Raw genomic sequence first — 23,157 nt, 5'->3', positions numbered from 1 at the left:
GTATGACTCGTGGGTGTCAAGCTCATGGGAAGACTGCGACACAACATCAGGTGACAATAGTCGGTTTGGTGCTTGGAACTAATCATCACAGGAGAGTATTTTATCTTTTTGCCGATGTAAAGACTTGCAATGCTTTCTACTCTTCACAACGAAGCTCGTTCTTCTCCTGAAACAACAAATGACCTAGTGTTTGGTTTGTCCCCGAAAACTGTCATTTGTTCACATGTAGCAACTTAAATTGAATTAAAAAACGTTTTGTTTTTGCTTCTATAGGCCAACAGAGGTATACAAAAGCCACAATGGAGGATTCCAAGACCACAGCTGAACGGACATCAGATGAAGTGATGACGTCAGAGGAAGCATTTACATTCATTTGTGAAGTACTGGGAGTGACGTCACCTAAAGACAAGATGGCCTCTGATCCAATCGCCCTCTTGAATGAAATTGTGTTTTCTTGGCAAGCAAACATGCCATACCAGACAGTGCGTAGTATCGCTACTCCAAAGAAGGACAGGCATCGTCCTACTCTGCTTGAGGTCAAGAATGACATACTGGCGAAGCTTGGAGGTCGATGTTACCACAACAACGTTGGTTGTTATATGGTCCTAAAAGCGCTTGGTTATCAGGTATCACTAGTACCAGGTGACATGGTTGGTACAAAAAGCGCCCACACGGTAATCATCGTCTACAACCTATCTGGAGAAGGTAGCAAGCACATGGCGGATGTGGGCACAGGGGGCTGGCCGACATTTCAGCTGATCCCGCTGGATTTCGAGAGGGAATCTCCCGAGTACCACGAGTCCTTCTTGATCTACAAGTTTGCACGCCGAGGAGACGTTATCGTTCGCCTGCACAACGTGGAAAGCGACCCAGTGGGAGCCAGTTACTTCAGGGCGTCCCCCAAAGATGAGTGGTACACCTATGCATCCATTCGCTTCAACACTCCGGTTGCCGTGTCTTACTTTGACAGTGTCATGACGAGGCTGTATACCCAGGTTAATGATGACATACCATTACTCACGAAGCTGTGGTGTATGGCATTTCCGAAAGGTCGATTTCTTTCGATCAACAACACCACGCTCTTGGAAGAGCAAGAGAATGGGTGCATAAAGAAAACCTACCTCAGGTCACGTGATGAGATCATAGACGTGTTCAAACGCCACTTCCCACAGTTTGATGAAAGTACAATAACTGCAGCGATGAACGATGAGTTTGTTAAATTAGATTTTAGTAAGGCTGCTCCAACCGCTTAAAGATTCTCAATGTTGGAATTTATTTGGTTTGCTTTTCAACCCATTTAGACTACTTTAAAAATGCAGTCATTTCTTTTTGGGAAGGCATTTAAAAACACTGTTATAATGACAGAAGGAAAGCCATGTGAAAAAAATCACTGCCAATAATATCACGTATCATTGAAAATATACGTCCAAGTTTTTTACGTCCAAGTATTTTAATGACTATTCAATAATGAATGGAACAGTAATATAGGTATCCTTAATTTTGTTCTTACTAAATCTTTGCATCGATATCATTGTACGGTAACTTCAATGATGTCTGCATAATATTCCATTCAATTGTGGAGGATTTGGAGTATAAAATTGGTCAAACGCATTGAATGTATGGAGTAATGCACATGGAAAGAAGGTTTTTTTTTTTTTGTTCAGTTTAGTTCTACACGACTGTAGTCCTTTTTTCAAGTATAAGAAGTGATAACAATTATGAAGAAATGATTGAAATAAAAATCAAGGAAGGCATTTCAAAAAGCGCAGTACTATTCCTTGTAACATAACGTATAACAGAAAGAAAGCGACATGTATTAGATATTATAATCATACTTTGAAAAGGGAGAAACGATACTCAGAACCGTTTTAATAAGCACAGCATTATAAGCTTCTAAGGAACTTAATATTGAATTATTCATGACAGAAATCAGGAAAGAGCTGTATGATAGAAGAGATTTGTATATTCAATGGTAAATTTTGTATACATGACCGAGAACAGTGATGTGCTTGTTCTTATTGATCAAATTTATGCAAAATTACAAAGCAAAGCAAAAATGGAAGAAAGACGTTACTCATTGGAATGGTTTCTTAGGTGTTTTGTATTGCATGATATCGGAATTTGGCCAGCTCAACTTATCACGGCTTGTTGACCATCCTGATAATGATTGTTTGCATGATAATTTAGTGCCATACCATGGAACCCCATGGTCCGACGGGAAGGCAGCACGTGATAACCTCTTAACGTGGCTTCTTTTTTCACAATACTTGCAGCATTCATGCTTAGGTTTGATTGGCTAGCGCGTAACAGTGGATTATATCTGAATATCAAATGATATTTAACAAATCATGAGTCGAGCGACTGCTGCATCAGCGTTTTAAGTCAAGATTGACATGACTGACAAGAGATAGGCAACTCTTGGTGCAATATGTTATTGTATACGAGAAAGACAGTTTTGTAATACTGACTTTCTGATCCTTGTGTTCAATTCTGACTGGCTGCAAATGGTCGTTTGTCTCCAACCTGCATGTGGCGTTTGAGAGATTGAATGTAACCAAGAGATTATTCTATCGAATTGTTTTGCTGGTTTATGTAAATCCCTCACGGAACGTTTCAGGAATATCTACCGTGCCGTTCACAGAAACTATTTCCAGTTTGTTTCTACACCTGTCCATTTGAGCGCTTGGATCTGATTCCGTCTACAGAGGTACGTAAAATGAACTTTTTACCCGGAGGACATAGGTGATATGTTCATCATGTACCCACATGCAAGGTGATCTATCACTTGGTCTACTCCTACTTCGTCTAAAAGCCATTTAGTCCCAACCCATATGGTGTAATCCCTTTTCGGCTACAACCAGTCCAATTGCCGATTAGCCTTATTACGCCTCAACTAATTGGTCTACTTCCAGATGGGCTATGCCAATTTCATCTAATACAAAAATGTTTAATCAGACATAATGGAAAAAAAAAAACCAAGGAGTCAAAATTGTGATAAGTCCATCTGGTTATTAGACGAAACGATAATTAGCCAAACTAGACATTAGACCAGGTGAGGATTTAACCAAACGGTCATTAGACGAAATTGATAGTAGCCCAAATGAGTTTAACCGTAGTGGTGTTAGACGAACTGGGAAGTAAACCATCTTATATCAAAGCAAGTGGCAATAAACCATATACAATACTTATATGATATTTTTCCTATCATCGGTTTCATCTTTGCTTATGATTAACGAATTAACCCTGATTAACAAACCATTGTTACCTATGCAATTACTTTAAATTGATTGGGCTGTTTGTTATGTACGCCGTTTTTGTATGCTGTACTTCCATTTTCTTATCGTAAGATATCAACCGAAGCGATTTTAAGTATTTCAAGTAATGAACGTTTTATATGACGAGATTAGTAGTGTTACATTTCCTCTAATCACAACATTCTCAAGACTATTTAATACCAGGAAAGCAAAATCAAGGCCGGGCACCTTACAGTATAACAATCATGCCCGAAAGCTCATTGTCATGTACGCAAATACAGTGCACTCCCGTTGTAATGAGCACGGTTATAATTAAATTCCAGTTACAATGAAGTAAAAATTCAGGCCGCAACATTCTCCCCTCTATGTATTTTTATTGTTTATTTGTTCGGTTATAACGAAAAAAAAAATGTCGGTCCCAAGGACTTCGTTATAGCGGGAGTCCGCTGTACCACATTTGATGAAGTCTGCATTAACAAAAGGAAATGACGAGCGCACGTCACGAGTCATCACAGCCGACGAGTCATAAAGACCACGAGCTATGAGACTCACGAGCTCACATCAAGCAAACTAACCCTATTAGCTACTATGGTCCCACTAGACAAAGAAAACCCACAATTTGGATAGTGGCTAAGAAAAGCCCACGAACTCGATACTCAGCAGGAAAAAAGCCCACGAGCTCGATATATCGCTGGCTTATTCTACCTAGTATCGAGCTCGTGAAACTTGGTTTCTAGGTCTAGAGTCGGGCTCATAGATCTTGTTTGCCCTATCATCTAGATTGTGGACATGCTTAACTCAGTGTCTGGCTCGTGGTCCTATGAACGTGGTGTCATCTCCTGGGCTGTATGACTAGTGGGTGCCAACCTCATAGGATAACTGCGAAATCAAAACAGATGACAATTATATTCAGTTTGGTGTTGGGAACAAATCATTATAAGAGAGTACTTAATCTTTTTAATGTAAAAGTTTGAAACTTTTTCTATTCTGCCATGAACGTTGTTTCTTCTTTGGAAGCAACAAATGACCTAGTGTTTGGTTTGTCCCCGAAATCTGTCATCTGTTCACCTCTAATAAGGTGAAAGTGAATTGAAGATACGTTTTGTTCTCTGTTTAGACCGTCAGAGATATACCAGAGTTACAATGGAGGATGCCAAGACAACAGCTGAACCGACATCAGATGAAGTGATGACGTCAGAGGAAGCATTTACATTCGTTCGCGAAGTACTGGGAGTGACGTCACCTAAAGACAAGATGGCCTCCGATCCAGTCGCCTTCTTAAATGAAATTTTGGTTTCGTGGCAAGCAAACATGCCATACCAGACGGTACGTAGCATCGCTACTCCAAAGAAGGACAGGCATCGTCCTACTCTACTTGAGGTCAAGAATGACATACTGGCGAAGCTTGGAGGCCGTTGCTACCACAACAACGTCGGTTGTTATATGGTGATAAATGCGCTTGGTTATCAGGTATCCCTGGTACCAGGTGACATAGCTGGTACAAAAAGCGGCCACACGGTAATCATTGTCTACAACCTATCTGGGGAAGGTAGTAAGCACCTGGCGGATGTGGGCACAGGAGGCTGGCCGACATTCCAGCTGATCCCGCTGGATTTTGAGAAGGAATCCCCCGAGTATCACGAGTCCTTCTTGATCTACAAGTTTGTACGCCAAGGAGATTTCATCGTTCGCCTGCACAACGCGGAAAGCGATCCAGCTGGTCTCAAGCACTTTAAAGCGTCCCTGAAGGATGGGTGGTACACCTATGCCTCCATTCGTTATTACGAGCCGGTTGCTGTGTCACACTTTGACAACGTTATGACGGATCTGTATACCCGGGTTAACGATGAAATACCACTTCTCAGAAAATTGTGGTGTATGGCATTTCCGGAAGGTCGATTTCTTTCGATCAACAACACCACGCTCTTGGAAGAGCAAGAGAAAGGGTGCATGAAGAAAACCTACCTTAGGTCACGTGACGAGATCATAGACGTGTTCAAACGCCACTTTCCACAGTTTGATGAAAATGACATAAATGCAGCGATGGACGATGAGTTTGTCAAACTAGATTTTCGAAAGGGACTTCCAATTTCTTGAAGATTTCTAAGAAAAATGTTTAATTTACTATGGATTTCACCCGTTTGCCTTTACTGGTACAAATCACATGTTGACTTCTTTAAATGAATGTTAGATGGAAGTAAAAGCACTTACAAAAATGACAAACAACTATCAAAAAGCATATGTCGGATATCAATTGAGCAGGAAGTTTTGTAGAATTGTCCGTAGGACAGGTATCTTTGATTTTGTTGTCATCTAAACTTCACATACGTATCATTGTAGTGAAATGAATGACGTTAAGACAATATTCAAATCCATTACGGAGGATTTGGATAACGTATCATAAAGTCGGTCACACGAATTGAAAGGAATTTGAGAACTACAGATGGAAAGAAGTTCTGAGTTGTTTTGATTTCATTTAGTTTTATATCTGTATTGTTTTACCCATAAAAAAATAATCGCCAAGGTATGCAAATAATAATTATGTAATATATCATATCAATATAAGCACAGTCTTGTTCCTCCGGTACTGTCCCTGACAACATAAAACATAGCAGAAAACAAGCAACAGGTATTTAAAATTATTATGACTATAATCAATGGAGAAAGTAGCACACAGGACAGTCTTCAAAAGCGGATCTTGACTTGAAATAAAGTTCATGATTATGATAAATTAGCATTTCTATACCTCTATATTTACCATACATGTCAGCCAAAAGGAAATGCGACAGTTTATGGGATGATTTCTTGTTGAGTGTACAGCTTTCTGGGATGTGTGGTTTAAATTGAATACCCATGCGTATTCATTATATCCATAGAAATAATGCACAGGTATGTGCGAGATTAACTGTTAGCTTATAGGAAGTTGTTCCATGCTAGCTGAATGCAGCTATGTGTAGCGCGATCATGCGTTGTGTATGTAATTCAACCACATTTAGTATTGGACTCTTTTACAAAATGACTTAGATACTCCCCTTATCTTAGACAACTCTACTGCAATCAGAGTATATGATGCCTTATAAAGATATACACACCAATTAAACTGGTACATGCACTTTGTGTGTATATGATAACACATTGATATTTGCCATGTTTTGCTTGCCGGTGTATATGGTATTGCATGACACGTGTTTCAACTTTAAGCTTAAAGCAGCAAGTGACGTTGTTATCACATTGTGAAGGATCCAATGATCATGATTAAAGCAAAGTAGTGAGTTATACATGTTGGCGATATTTGTGTTTTGTTTCCATTGAAAGTCTGCCAGAGAGGTGTCTTTACGGATCTCCAGATTCGGTACTATGGGGCTGGACCTGAGCATCTTCGTAGGCTCGTAGCAGATTCTGACCTAAAACAACTGAAAATAAGTGAAATGGGTCAACCTAGCCGAACTTGACTTTTTCATATTTTCTGAAAGAGCGGGTCTTCTTTTACATTATGCTAAAATTTGGTATCATAAAACGGGCAGGAAAATGTGTTTTTTTAAAGAAGTTTATCTCGCACATTTTTGGTAGAATAGTGTGATTAGGTGTGTCTTTAGAATCCCTTTTTCACTTCTGAAAAACCTTGTCCACACTCTTCACTTTGAACTCTAATAACTTTTGAAAGGATAGTGCTACTGCTTTGAAAGTTAGCATTAATTATGAACACAATGTGTTAATGAGGCATGCTTAATTTCACTTTAATTTGATAATCCCTTCATTGTTGTTACTCTGGTGGTTTACTTCCTGTTTTTGTCCCATTCATTGCACAGCCAGCATGGTTTGGTAAAGATTAAGCGCTTGAATAGACACTGTACTTCAGAGCCCCTTTTCTCAGTTCACACTTTTCGTGAGTGTGTGCTTTCTTTCCAATATTTAGATAGGTTAGGAGAGTCCATTTGTTTTGAGTAATACATCCTTTCAAAGCTTAAAGTCTGCTCTTTTTAGAATATGGTCTTAACTAAAAATTCATGTCTGGCGACTTTTTGTTTGTTTTGAGGTGCAGGGTCACATTTTATCTTAATTGGGCAAACAGTCCGGAGTAAATCAAAGTGAAGCTGGACTTTGTGCTGTTTTACGATATTTGATTTGATAAGGCCCTCTAAGACCACTTCTCAGTGCAAATTCGAATTTTCACAGTATACGGAAAAGGAATCCAAGGTACATATTAAAAACAAGTAGTAAAACAAAGTTTTTAACGGTGAAATCAGGCGCAATAGATGATAACAAATCATAGTGATGAACCGAAAAAAAGAGAATTTTTACTTTAGTGAGGACAAAGACAACAAGTTTCATTCTAAGATGTCTCATCCACGGAGTTATATTCATACATAATTATAGACAGACACACATACACACACTTACACAAATGTATTACCGGTATAAACATTTCATATATATATATATATATATATATATATATATATATACATAAAGACACAGAGAGAGAGGGGGAGAGAAAGTTGTCCACTTGTTGGTGTGAAAATATCATCAAAGATAAAACTGAAACCAAAAGTTTATTTCGGCACGCAAATTTTTGAGCGATTCGCACTTTCTTGAGTATCAACACTCGAAGAAGAGCGAATCGCTCGAAACTTTGTGTGCAGAAATAAACTGTTGGTGAATACAGCATGAACTTGGCAGTATGATATGTACATATACATTTATATAAATATAGATATAGATATAGATGCCCTATGAACGCCAGGAATGTCTTTTGTACTGGGTAACTCTTCATGCCAGAGCTATGCGGAAGAGATCGCTGCAAACACCTGACTCGCAAACATATTTTGAAGGTCAAGAAAATACAAAAAAAAATGTGTGTGTGTTTTTTTTTTTGCAAAAACATTTAATAAACATTATAAAATATGATAATGATAATAACAATAATAAAAATAATAATAATATCTTAGCCTCTTCAGTGTTGCCGAATGGGCTTTCCCTCTTCTTCAAGTGTATGAAAGGAGGAAAAAACACGAAAATTTGGTAGTAAAAATAACTTCATGGCAAAAATGCACACACCGTGTATTTCTTGATCTTAGACGCGTAAATGCCAATGCAAGAAAAATCGACACATATTTACCGTGTATTACATATCTGTATACTAATGAAACACATTAAAGAATTTGGTTGATTTCATTGGTTGCAGAATGTCTCTGGCGAGGAAGAGGTGGTCCTCAACTTTTTTCAGAAGTACACGCACATATATATATATACATATATGTTGTAATTGTCATTGTAGATTCTGAAGGCCATTTGCCCGAAAGCTTGATTAAAGGGGTGCTACCCAACATCGCAGCCACATCTCTGTGCAAGTTTTGCTGCCAATATATTTATCTGTCCTTGCACCGCCCCGCAATGTTCTGGTGAAGTCCGTTGCTGTCACTACACACACACACACAAACACACACACACACACACACACACACACACACACACACACACACATATATATATATATATATATATATCTATATATATATATATATATATATATATATATATGTACATATATACATACGTATATCAAATGCATGTGTAAGGTAACACAGATACAACCGTAATTTGCACATGTTGCATGCTAGTAAATGAAACACTACAGACAATCTACTTGAGGGGCTAATCGATACCTACGTGTGGCTCTTTTGAACGTCCTTCACGAAATATCAATCCTACAATGTGCCTAATCTTTCGACTAAATAAGTTCACTCTACTCGAGCAGTTTAGGCAACGCTGGGCAATAGCTAGTGGAAATTCCCGATAGATGCAACATTGCAGAGGTTACTTCAGGTTTGGAAAAAAATATATATATCGTTATCATTTTATCACCCAGTCAAGAGGTTTCTCTTTTGAGCAAATATCCCAGTACAATCGTCCTGAACAGGAAAACGAGATTCAGTCTGGACTTTAACGTTGTTTGACAAAAAGTGTAATGAAACTTATCGCCTACAGTCTAGATTCATGGTCTTTTAAGGTTCGCGGTCAGGTCAAGTTCTCGTGTTTCTATCTTTCCCCAAACAGAAGTAAACGGAACAAAGTTTAAACCATATTAAATGATATTTAAATGATATCAGTCCCTAACGATTACTCTTGATAAAATCTGGATGAAACGTAAGATTAGCAATGAATGAAGACATAAACTACGATGCATTGACTGAGTAAAATAGAAGATAGGGACAGTTTTATCAAAATCAGGAGGAAAAAAAATAAACGTTAGTGTATTTTAAGGCATTTCATCAAATACGTTCTCGAAGTATTGAAAGCAGGCATGACGATACGAATTTTATGACAGGGGTCATGATGTTATCAAACATCCAATGCCCTTCTTGTCCTGCACACGAATCTCCACTCAAAACTTTGTGAATTTACATGACTTAAGCTGTGCGATGTTTTGCCTTGTGGCCGCGGCTATTGATCACCGACCAGTTGCCGACTATAATTGCTTGCCACTGCAATGAAGAGTTTATGTCAAAAAGGTACTAAACCTTTTTTCAAATCAAATTTGACATTTTCACTTAAATGTCTTTATTTTAAGTATAGTCTCCATATAGTAAACTCTTCACAGAAAATGAAGAAGTTGCAGGCAAGAGAAAATAAGCTTCATTCCAAAAGGTTTAAAAATCGTCTCTGTTTTGTTAAAAAGGTACTAAGTCCAGCAGGATCCAATCAGAAATCTGTAAGGTCAGGCTGGCTTTGATTCCTGGTTGTGTAACTTTTCAGATTGTTCACATACCACTGAATCAACAGCTGAGCAATGCTTCATTTCTCTTCATATTAATTCTTTTGGACAGGGGAAGGAACAGGAGAATGTTTAGAGATACCGGTAACAAAACAACAAACATCCAAGAAAAATACACAATCACATTAGTTAGTTATCAAATCAACTTTTACATGTTGTACATCATCCTGCTACAATTCTTATCCCTAAAGATGCTAAATCCACACGCACACACACACACACACACACACACACACACACACACACACATACACACACACACACACAATCATAATTTCTTAAAGATTAGTGCAGACACATAGGTTTTCCGTGACACAAAGTCATTGCATGAAAACACTTAGAAGTATGTGACACAGAAATCCAGCTTTTTCTCCTTTCCTTCAACAGAAAAGTTAGCACTTTTTGGAAAGGAACTCTTTAGTAAAGATCAGGCTGGAATAATCGTTTAAAAAACAGAAAATAAAGAAGAATATCTCTCATACTGTAAATTGTTATGATAGCTGTAATCAACGATAAATAAAATACTTAAAGCACCAGAAAATTGCGCCAATCAATATCTTTCGATATGACTTCAAACACGTCAGCTTACTAATACATCACATTGTCGCGCATGTACAAACAACAGCAACAACAACAAGGGCAACACCACACACACATACACACACACACACCTGGTTACCCATCTATCACGCTGATATGTTCTAAGTGCGTACACTTGAACAAAGGAGCTTGCCCGTGCTCGAACTGATGACGGACACCATATGCGCGCCGCCAAGTGTTGTGTTGAGGACGTTTTGACATGACAAACAATAATTATTGATGTGTTTGTTAGATAAGTACTGATAGCTGATGAGACAAATCTCTTTGTGGTTACGTGAGATGTGTGTTTCCATACGTACACCCTTGATTAGCATGCGTACGTACACGTGTACATACCGTCATTACAGCATTCATATTTCTATATCAATCATTCGATGCCCACCGAGGTATATTCAAAAGCACAAATACCACCGGTCAGCGAATATGTGCATCGAAGCGTATACACTGTGCATGCACTTGCATAGGGATCAATGACAAAGTACGCAATGTACGCAATTGGTTACGGAGATTTTCGAGTATACCTGTTTTCCCAATCCATTCATCCACGCTCTTGCCGCGTCATCATTGGCTGCTGCAGCTTTCTTAAAAAGAAAGAAAGAAAGAAAGAATTAAACAAACAAAAAACAGGGCTTTCAAAGTAATGGGCGGGGAGAGTTGTGAATGTGTCATGCAGTACCAAACATCACAACAAGTCTCAAGAATGCAAAACATCATGAAAAAGAAAGGCGGGCAAATTCAGAAACAACAGCAACGATATTACAAACCTTATCCTCAAGAAAATAATCGCTTCCTCTAGTCTTGGAAAATTATAACGGGTGTACGTCACCAGCTCGACACCCACGAGTCAAACATCTCACGAGTAATACAGCCCATGAGTAATACAACCCACGAGCTATACACTATAAACTGAACAAGGCCCACGAGCTCAACATCAAGTAAAAAAAAAAAGGCTATACGGTCCACGAGTTATACACACACTAGGTAAATAATGTCCACTAGCTCGACACTAGAGGAAAAAAGGCCCACACGGTCGACATCATAACGCGGGGCTTGATGTATAGGTCGTGCTCATGGGGCTTACTTGCCTACTGTCGACTCCGAAGGCGTTATTTTTGCCTGTTGTCTGGCTCATGGGCCTGTTGTATGCTGAGTAATTAGCATGTAGCAAGTGGGCACGTTTTACTTGATGTCCAGCTCGTGAGCTGCATGATTCGTGGACTATTTTATGTCTAGACCGTGCGCCGTATGATCCGTGGGTGTCGAACTCATGGGATGACACCAAAATGATAACCAGTTCAAACACTCGCAACTGTCGGACAAATTGCCTTGCATCGACGTAAACGCAAGTGCAACAAAAAATAAATAACTTCGCGAGCAGATTATTGTCATGTAAATTAGGTAAAGAAGCCGTACCAGGAGTATCTAAATACAATATTTGCCAGTGATACTAAAATCTAACCAGTTCTGAAGCACCTTTAATTCACACTATTTTAGTGTCCAAGATGAAGGAGGCCATATTGAGGTGGCCAACACACGTGGTATCATTGAAGTCCAAATTTTGCACAAAAGAGATTTATTGGCTACCTATAGATCTGTTCACGGCATTTCGTTGACAAATGACAGTCCATATATCTTCCATCCAACACTAGTTGCGCTGTCGTGTTGGGCGAAACCCGCATAGCTGTCTAATAACAGTCCATGGACACAAATCGTGATATGATTTTCAATACACAAAAGCGCTAGAATTCGTCGGAAGATGGTTAAGAAGGGTATATAAAGTGATCGCAGTGTTTGGACTGACGTGATTTGTTCCATCAGACTTTCAAATCAACAACTGCAGGTTGCATCCAGTGACATACCTAACACCTTTCAATTTTAGCTCTCGTGATTATTTCTTCAAACGAAGGTAAGCATTATTACATAACTATACAGTACGAGCGAAGGAATTTTAAAAAGGCAAGAACAGAAACATTTTTTGGCTTTCAAATCGAAATAGGCCTACATTATTGCTTTCATATATAAAAACCAACGAACAGTACAGACATTGTTTTCTCTTTATGATAATCGGGACAAATATTTTGTATTAAACTTATAACTTGTGTAATTCTCTTTCAAATCGTTTAACATTTTACTTTGTAAAGATGTCAAGTCTATAATTGAATTAACAAAGTGAAAAATTGAACACATTTATATGTCCCTATGCCCACAAGAAAAGGAGAAACTACAAAATGCTATTATGCTATGCAACAGTGCCGAGTTTCTTGTTTGCTTAAACTGTAAACAGACGCTTTTTTAGGGGATGATTTCAATTCATGATGTTTGTAATTGTGTTGAATTCTGAGTTAAATTATTACATAAAGTATACTCATTATCATTCAAATTTCTATTCTCCATGAAATGGGTTCTTTTGTTTAGAATAACAAATAGATTCTTGCTCTTTGAACGAATTTTTGCTTGAATTATTCCTATCAGATAGTGCGGTAGAAGCAAATGAAATAATTTTAAAGCTAGTACAGGAATAGTGTAAACTTTATGCGATCTTGAATCAGAAGCTAGTGTAAACTTCCTGGGACTCTTTGATTTACTTGATGTTGTTCTTGTTTTTTTTTTTAATGTTTCATGATATTTTATACTGCCCATGGAGCATAGTGTTGCGTAGCTAATTGTAAACTCTATGTCTGTTTGACCGGCAATCCAGAATGCAATCCATTATAGAGTGTTATAAAAATCAACATTTCGCACGAGGAAAGCATGAACCAAATGTTCTGCTGCATGTTTATAGTGAATGAATTCTAGGGTTTTCCTTTTCTCATGTAATGCGAATGAAGGAAATCGGCATTATTGTGAAGCTTTTTTTTTTCTCAGAAGCAATTTGTCATCGAAAATAACACCTTAATTTCTTCAATTTTTTGCTGCTGAAATTGAAGTACCATCGATATTAGGAAACACTCTGAGAGAATATACAACCCGAAAACAGGAAGATATGTTAAGCAATTTTGCTTTTTCTCTTTCCAACTTGAGCCCATTCAATATCGCCTTGAAGGGATCTTATAGTTTTGGTCAAGCTGTAACTTACACATTGCTAACAGTTTCTTTGTGTGTGTTACTGTGTGTGTGTGAGAGAGAGAGAGTTAACGAGAAGTCTCTTATGAAATATGAAAGAGCATGTAATTCCAAGAGGAATTCACTATTTACTTGATGAAAATTTGTTTTGAAATGGCTGAGATATCAAAAAACAGAGCAATGCTAATAGAAGGTGGGACCCGCCTTTTACTTCAATCCCTTTGCTTCACTTTGTTTATAGATGACTCAGCCATGTCAAAACCGACTTTTACCAGATAAACTTTGAAATTCTCTCTAAATGGTATGCTCTGTACTATTTCATAGGTTATTTCTTGGTTATCTCGCAAAAAGGTAAAAGCCCAATTCTTATCTGCACCAATACTTTACCACCCCTTGAATACAGGTACTCAAAGTTCAAAAAAAGAAAAAGGGAAAGAAAGAAAAACCGCAATGGAGGATGCTAAAACTACAGCTAAACCGAAATTAGATGCTTTGATGACGTCAGATGAAGCATTTACATTCATTCGCGAAGTACTGGGAGTGACGTCACCTAAAGACAAGCTGACCTCCGATCCAGTCGCCCTCTTAAACGAAATATTGTATTCCTGGCAAGAAAATATCCCCTACCAGACAGTTCTCAATATCGCCACGCCCAGGAAGGACAGACATCGTCCCACGTTGCTTGAGGTCAAAAATGATATAATGGCGAAATTTGGAGGCTCTTGCTACCACAACAATGTCGGCTGCTACATGGTGATCAAGGCTCTTGGTTACCAGGTAACTCTTGTACCCGCTGACGTCACAACTACAAAAAGCGCCCACGTGCTCATCATTGTCTTCAACCTATCTGGAGAAGGTAGCATGCACATGGTGGATGTGGGCATGGGAGGCTGGCCGACATTCCAGCTGATCCCGCTGAATTTTGAGAGGGAATCTCCCGTATACCACGAATCCTTCTTGATCTACAAGTTTGCACGCCGAGGAGATCTCATCTTACGCCAGCACAACGCGGAAAGCGACCCGGCAAGGGCCAATTGCTTCAAGGCGTCCCTGCAGAACGGATGGTATACACATAGCTCCATTCATTACAACATGCGGGTTGAATTATCACACTTTGACAAGGTAATGGAGATACTTCACACCCAGGTTATTGATGACATACCAATACTCAGAAAATTGTGGTGTATGGCATTTCCGAAAGGTAGACTTCTTTCGATCAACAACACCACGCTCTTGGAAGAGCAAGAGAATGGGTGGATAAAGAAAACCTACCTCAGGTCACGTGATGAGATCATAGACGTGTTCAAACGCCACTTTCCACAGTTTGATGAAAGTGCCATAAATGCAGCGATGGACGATGAGTTTATCAAGCTGGATTTTAATCGAAAAGAAATTTCACAGGCTTCTTTATGAAATGCACAAATTTACGTTCCAACATTTACCCACCAAAAAAAGATGTGTTGATTCCCAGGGACTGAATGTGAAATAAAGATTATGAAGGTAAGGAGTGGCACACGATATACTATATTGTTATGAATGTGTTATTACTTTAGCCTATCTGTTGCATTCAAAAATTGTCTATCTGTAGTAAAGTGTCACGTTATATATATTAAGTGCAAATGAGTGTGAATTGAAATAAAGGCAAGTGAAGTGGATGTGCTTGTGAGCCCAAGTCTTCTCGAACGGCGCGATGCGTTCTGTTTGAAATGAAATAAACTGTATTCATATTCCACTTACACATGTGATATATATATATATATATATATATATATATATATATACATACATGTGTTATGATACAAAATATTAGTGACATAGTGTGAGAGATAGTTTCCTGGGTTCCGAACGAGCGCGGTGCCTCATTGTTGGTTGCATTTTTATATTGAAAGAAATTGGACTGAGGCGGGACGTTGCTCTCGATCTTAATAGTCTCCCGTTCATTTGTCAAGCTTGCGGCCCGTCATTAGGCCATATATATATATAATATATATATATATATATATATATATATATATATATATGTATATATATATATATATGTATATATATATATTATGTAACATATAACATTTTGCGACACATATTATATAAATATATACATACAACGTATCGTAACATTTTTTGCACAAGAGCACAAAATATGGATGGAACTACCAAGAAGCAGTGCTTGTGAAATGAATATCCCCTACGGAACGTAGACAAATATTAATTCAACAATTTTAAAGAAAAGGCAAAGTGCTATTACGAAAACAATTATAAATCATTATGTACAAAGGCTCAATTAACTGCTCGCCTCAGGCTAACAGATACGAGAAGACGTCGACACGATATCATCGTATCCGCTTCCACGGTTTTGTGTCATTAGTTATGTGGAGTGGTCTGTCTTGGTCTGCTCGTTCTCTGCCACCAGTGTCATACGACTGATAAATATGTTAGATATTTGGCTGCGACCTCTGACTGAATGATGGGGCCTAGCTGCCTTACAATCTATTGAATTCTGTTAGTTTATTGCAATACACAAAAACGTCACAGTGCACACGCATTGATTACGCGCGTAGACAATAACTAGTACGCGTTGACACGCAGAAGATATAAGCGCGCACACCAATGTTGCCTTGGACACGAATAAGGCCCTGATTATGTAGATACGCCTACAAACAAATCAAGCACCATCCGCGCCAGCACACAGTACGCCATACATAAATGCTCATACATCCCCGCAACGCTGACACATCCAAACCAGACCGCGTTGGTTCGTCACATTTCTGGTTCTTCCCTCTAGATGCCAATTAAATTAAGCTGTACAACCAGCATCATGCACTTTAATCCTTCGGGTGACATCTAGTATGCCAGCACGAGCTAGCAATTATCACGTTCATCCGGACAAACTGGACCCAAACAAACACGAGAGTTTGAAATCATACCTAGAGTTTGAAATTTACAACAAGAACGACGAGATAGATCAAGTACCGAAAGAACCAAAGATACCAAGAAGTTTAACACAGCACAAAAGGGATAAATGACGACCAACGCTTTCATTTGTTGTTAGATTTAGATATTTTACACGGAAGGCAATATACCTCTCACACATCCTGTACATACCTGATTGGTGTCCAGCGAAACTACTGGGTATAGAAAAAAAAATCGCACGGCAGCTAGTTTTGATGACATAGAGCAAAGAAACGCAAAAGTATGTCGGAAAAGAAAACTCGTGGTCGCGCTGGAGCCAAAGCGCAGCCGACGGTCGTCGCGAAGCCTGCAGCACCGGTCGTCGTGAGTATGGTAGTCGAGCCTCCAGACAGCGTGTCCAACCATACATCGTCGTGGGGATCGATAGTGAATTCAGGGGTGGCCCTGAACTCTCTGGGTCTACCAGACGAGTCCACGGAGAGGAAGACATCTTTTATCGAGGCCGAGCTAGGCGGAATCACCGACAGACTCCACCGGGTAAAATATCCCCACCTTCTCTTGGTCGAACTTGCGTGATTTCTTATCTGTGTTTAGTTTCTCTTCTCGAATAAGTTGGATTTTCTTATACACACATGCTCTGTAGCTGTTGTGTATATTAAAAACCCTATAGTCCAGTTTATACCCCAATTGTGTATCTCTGAGAAAATATATATATGTAAATGAACTAAAATGAAAATTGAAATGAATATTCAGAATTTTGTTGATGAGATACCTTGCATGTCATTTTGTTTAAAGGTAGCAAGTTCATTTACTTGACTTCGCACAGTACATTATGTGCGTGTATATGTATGTATGTATGTATGTTTGTATGTATGTTTGTAGGCATGTATGTATATGTTCCCATGAAGCACTTTGGATAAAGATGAATGTTATCATAGTACTGTTGCCAAACTCAAGACAAATTTGTAATTGTGTTTCCTTTCGCCACCAGGCATTAAGCGACATTGCAACTCTCTACAACAACGACGAAGATTCGGTAAGTATGCAGGAATATAAGATATTTTTGTTGTTGTTCTGCTTATCGAAACATGAAAGATCGTACAGTGAGGACACAAAAATCAAATGACCATTCAAGCAACAATAACAACATCAAATAAATAAAACGCTTAGCCAATAGCCTAACATAGATTACAGACGTGTTACATCAGGAAATTAACAAATTATTCTCACATGTATCATGTCTGTTACTACGTCATTTGAACACATTGATTTGATTTGATTTGATTTATTCCCTGTATGGCATTGCTTTATAAATGAATAATTTTGCCGCAAGTTCATTAAACATGGTGTATACAAATATGGCATTACTGAGTGTGATCATTTTGTTAAATTTCAACAATTTTCGCTACATGTATTATATCTCTGACTAATCGAATGCTTTACTATTAATTTCTATACAAACTCTTGAGTTTTCACTGTCATTAGTCTCTGTTTGTTTGTTTGTTTGTTTTTTGCTTGATTGTTTAGATATTCGCAAGATCCTTACGTCTCAGACAATGTCACACCACACTGATACTTGTAGTTTAAAATGTCATTATATACATGACGTACGGCATATGAACGCACGCATGCATCAGTTGCAAAGATTCCGCTTTGAGAAAAAAACAAGTTATTGGTATCGAGAAACAGTTTGATATAATTTTACATTCTGAACAGCCGCAGTCCAAGACATAATGTTCCAAAGATGTAGATCAGCGTAATACTTTGAATTATATTTGATTTGATTTGATTTTGATTTGATTTCTGAATTTCTTTTTGCATACATAATGAAATACAAGAGTCAATTGAATGAACTAATTGAGCACAGCATAATTTGAATCTGACAGTTAAAACAAATAAATGATTAATTCAAATATCCAACATTTTTTCTGACATGGTGTAAAATGAAAATAAACTATTTTGTGCATACATTCATGCAAACATAAGTTACAGTATATATAATTGTTTAAAGTTAAATCAGGCAACTCTTGGTGTACAGAAATTCAGGAGACCATCATCATAAGCAAACGCTTGACAAGGACAATGGCCTCAGAAATGATAGTCTAAACAATACAACATTGTAAGAATATAATATACAAGTCACCACTCACTGAGTGGCTATAAAGAGAAAGGGAGGGAAGAATGGGGGGGGGGTGCAGCGGTGCATTGTGCAAGATGTGAAGCTTTTGAATTAAGAGTTTTAAAACGAGCGGGGTTTTTTTTTTTTTTTTTTAGCAGAAATGATATTTGAACAGCCTTGAGTGTTTTGCGTAAAGCATGTGAATCAAAAACGTCATTTTGTTCTTCTCTCACAGGCAAACATCAAGGATGATGAGGTAAGAGTTTGCTCTTTTATTGGAAGTCATTGCCAAACATGTATTTCCAGTGGCACTATCATCTACCCCTTCTTTATGTTTTGCCCACAAAATCGACTTATAATGAATCCATTCTTCCTCAGTTCATGCACAGACTAATCGAAATGCGCTTTAACGCGTTGATGTTCAAATCTTTAAAAAAACGGAAACAAAATATTTCTTGGCTCGAGCTTCATTTCGTTGAAATCCCGATACAATGTGGATTTATTTTTTATATTTTTCTCCATTTTTGTAAAGGAACTGCACCAATTTGCAGGTGACGTTATTGTGACCCAACGAAGCATCCGTAATGTGAAGGTGCCAATAATTATATGCTGACAGTGAAATTGAAGGCAACCGCAGAATGCACTAAAAACATCTGAAAAACGTTAGTTTTTTAGTTACCTGCTACTCCCTCAGTCTGTCTAGATTATTTTGGAGCACCTGCCACGAGAAAACGAGTCTTAGTCATATATTGCCCTTTGCCGTCTTGGGTAGCTGATTAAGATTATTGATTGGTAAAATGTTTGAAATGTCTGGACGATGACTTAAGGCTATATTCGAAGGAATCACGAGGATAGCCTTTATGTATGTGTATTGTGTCTGTAAAACCTTGTATGATATGCAAATTTTGTACATACATGATTGCAACGATTCCTTCCGTTTTCTTGTATACGTCTTCTGTATGCTTATAATCTTCATACATCTAAGATATATCTCGTGTTTAAGAATGATTTTAAGTACATAACTCTCTCGGTTGTTTTTTTTTTTAAGGGACGAAAAGGCCCGTCAGATATGTAGTCAATAATTACAGCAGCTTTCATTCTCTTTCAGGCCTTCTGGTTTTTCTGCACTCAAATACGGCTATATTGTCATATTTTGAGGTTGCCTTTACTGAAAAGAACGAATTCAAACAAACCGTCGAGAAACAATGTCATTGACATCGGGCAAGAAATAATAAAGTTATGACATAGGAAATTCAAGTTCCAAATGTTTTCACATAAAAGAAAGAAAATTCAGCGTAAGAAAGCCCAAACTTCATGGTCATGTTGCGGGCACACTTCAGAGAGATAGACGACAACGAATACGAAGCATTATAGTGCTAGAATTCTCAATCCCACTCTCTCTACACTGCCAAAAAAAAAAAAAAAAAAAAAAATCGGTGTTACATTTAACACCATTGGTGTTAAATCTAACATCTCTCAAGTGTCAATAGAGCTGACCACACCGACAGGTGTACAGAGTATGCTGTGATGGTGTTGAAAAGTGTTCACCAGGCACTTTGTGGTGTCAATTTGACACTGTAGCTGGTGATTTTTGACACTGCGCTGGTGTTAATTCAACAATGACACTACATAGTGTTGATTTGATATCGCTGGTGTTAATATCATTGGTATAACACCGGCCAAGTGTCAATACGAGACCACATCAACTGGTCTTATATTGTGGTGTAAATGCGTTCACAACTTTTTTTTTTTCCAAAAATCAAGTACTTGATCGGAAAGTTCTTGTTCGTCTTATTGAAGTCAAAAATCAACAAGATGAACAGTAACTATTTACCTATCCAAAAAAAAAAGTCTTGTGTTTTGAAGTGACACCGCAAATGAGCACCGAAAATACAGCACCATCTCAGTGTTTCATATTTAACAGCCGAATTTTTGCAGTGTAGCTCCCTTTCTTTTTTTCCATCCCTGTCTCTCTCTCTCTCTCTCTCTCTCTCTCTCTTGTCATTGCAGATTGATGTGGAAAGGAGGTTGTATCAGAGTCGTCTGGAATCCCTAAATAATAAATTTAGGTCGATCGAGCGAGAACGGGAAACGGTAAGTGCTGCCTACGGGGTGCACGTCACGAGTTCGACACCCACGATTCATACGGTCCACGAGTTATACAGCCAATGGGTCGTACAGCCCACGAGCTCGACACTTAGCAAATAAGGTCCATGAGTCCGACACCATACAAACAAGGCCCACAACTTTGACACTAAGTAAAAAAACGCGAACGAGTTCGACACTAAGCAAACACGGTCCACGAGCAGACGAGACCGACAGTGAGTCCGTTATTTAATGTCGTGCTCGTGGGCCGTTTTTGCCTTATAGTGTTGAACTTAAGGACCGTATGACTCGTGCGTGTCTGTCTCGTAGGATGACCTCTTGCCTATAGTGGGGTATGCAGCTCCACGCTGTGTCTTAAATCTATTGTAGGCCATGTTATTCTTATGCTCCACCAGCACTTTGTCACATGTGTCACGAGGATGCTTATTATCAACTTTTCTATTATATTCCTCTTACCTAGGGATCTATTCTAGCTAGTGCTCATCATAATGTCTAGACGTTGTCATATAATTATGCTCTATTGAGTGTGACATAGTAAAATACAGGTCGTTCTTTCTGGCAACCCTATACACGACAACTCCTATATAAAAGATAACAGAAGAGAACAAACAAACAAACAAACAAAACAGTTGTGTTGCTCAAACGAAGTTTTATAATGATTGAAGAAGGATAAATCTATCATTTAAACATTCATCTCGTTCTTATCATGCTTGTAGTAAGTTGTAAAATCACAGTGTAAATAAGATTCATTAATCAACTTCTTTCTACTGACACTTATACAGTTACATGCAGTTGAAAAGCATAATACACGAGTAATTGTTTTCCTTATTCTTTTTATGGCGGTATATCATGGATGATGAAAATCATTGGTCATTGATGATGATAATGAAAGTGATAAAAACAACAGTAATGATGATGATAGGTTATTTCTCTTGGATAATGTCGCTGCAGTTTCTCGTCACTAATTAAAAACTTAAAGGACATGCCTTCTTTTCAAAGTAATTTTTCTGTCCTTGATTTTTATCACAGCTTCTCGACTCTCTGAAAGACGTAAGTTATTTCTTCCATTCATATTTTTTCTCGTCTTGCAGACTTATCAATTTAGGCTCATACTAATTAGATAGGACAACTAAAAGGAGTCTTAAAATTCATATTTCATCAAAGCAAGCAATAAATCACTTGAATGATCGTACTATCGCCTCAGAATAGTTACAAGTTTCGTCATAAATATTTTCTGAGGAAATATTCAAGATCAAGCACTGTTGTGCTTGTGAATTGAAGTGGATATACGTGAACTGTAAAAAGAGACGTGTCATTTGCAAATAGCGTACCTGGCTTCAGGAAGACTATTTTCTCCTCTCTTGTCATTATCACAAGTATTTTGCTTTATTAGTGACTGCAGCTAATTTACGACAACGTCATCTATGAGGATCATGATGATTTTCCTCGTACACGGAGTTATGTTGATGTTCACGTATAACGTATGATAACGTGTGAAATATAAGATTTGAAAATGTATAATGTACACTTCTTTGCATTTGATTCCAAGTGTTTGCTGTTAAACGCACTTTGCTCATGTTTGATTTAAACATGAATGATTTTTTTTTTCTTTTGCAGATCGATGATGATGCTGATGACGACCACTTACAGGTAAAAAGTGAAAAAAACCCAAAATGACAAATTCAGTTTAGATTTAGTGGATATTGTGATAAAGGGGAAATGCAATAGAACTTTATGCGTGGTATATTCGCCTGAAAGCATAGCACGCATATTGTAAGGCGATTAATCGTTATTGAGTTATGTCGATCATGATACTGTAGCTTAGGTTATGGAATTCGAGGAAGACTTTGAAGTACAGACAAATGCAAATACACATATACGTGTGAACACAACACTCAATCTTTTCTATGGCGAGAATTCAGTAAACTTTTGGCAGAGGACAGGGCCTACTAGTCAAACAAAACTTTTGTTCTGTTATCTCAGGAAATTGTTAAACCAGACAGTCAGATGAATACTTCAAACAGAATTATCCTAAATCTTATACCTCCACGTGACTTCTGTAAAATATAATTATAAAGGTGTTGAGGTGTTCGCAATATCTTTTTTTTTTGTCTTCGAAGGAAGTCCTTGAAAGTTCTGCCGAGATGCCAAATGTACTGACGTCGATAAGGTAAGGCACCTGTTTAACAATGAATCGGAAAGAAGTTATATACGTTTATCAAATATCGATATGTGAAGAATATATTTTCATGCTATTCCGCAAATCAAAACGTTTACACCCACTGTTTGAAAAAAATAAGAGTCAAGTGAATGAAATAATTCCGTAATGA

General features: G+C 38.0%; 2 protein-coding genes across 2 annotated transcripts; both read left to right on the top strand.

Annotated features, from left to right (window-relative positions):
* Window positions 1–299: 299 nt before the first annotated feature.
* LOC139740837 (uncharacterized) lies at window positions 300–1,253 on the top strand. Its single transcript, XM_071651410.1, has one exon. The coding sequence runs from the start codon at window positions 300–302 to the stop codon at window positions 1,251–1,253; it is 954 nt and encodes a 317-aa protein (XP_071507511.1).
* Window positions 1,254–4,397: 3,144 nt separating this feature from the next.
* LOC139740836 (uncharacterized) lies at window positions 4,398–5,351 on the top strand. The gene has a single exon (XM_071651409.1). The coding sequence runs from the start codon at window positions 4,398–4,400 to the stop codon at window positions 5,349–5,351; it is 954 nt and encodes a 317-aa protein (XP_071507510.1).
* Window positions 5,352–23,157: the final 17,806 nt, after the last annotated feature.

The sequence above is a fragment of the Diadema antillarum genome, unplaced genomic scaffold, assembly GCF_040938485.1.
Source record: "Diadema antillarum isolate AM-2024a unplaced genomic scaffold, OU_Dant_1.0 seq00000887_RagTag, whole genome shotgun sequence".
Lineage (NCBI taxonomy): Eukaryota > Metazoa > Echinodermata > Echinoidea > Diadematoida > Diadematidae > Diadema > Diadema antillarum.
The sequence above is the reverse complement of the archived record's forward strand: the minus strand, read 5'-3'. Positions and strand labels throughout refer to the sequence as shown.

Bases quoted from the DNA above. Each gene is read 5' to 3' on its own strand.
- LOC139740837 (XM_071651410.1), top strand. From the start codon at position 300: ATGGAGGATTCCAAGACCACAGCTGAACGGACATCAGATGAAGTGATG.
- LOC139740836 (XM_071651409.1), top strand. From the start codon at position 4,398: ATGGAGGATGCCAAGACAACAGCTGAACCGACATCAGATGAAGTGATG.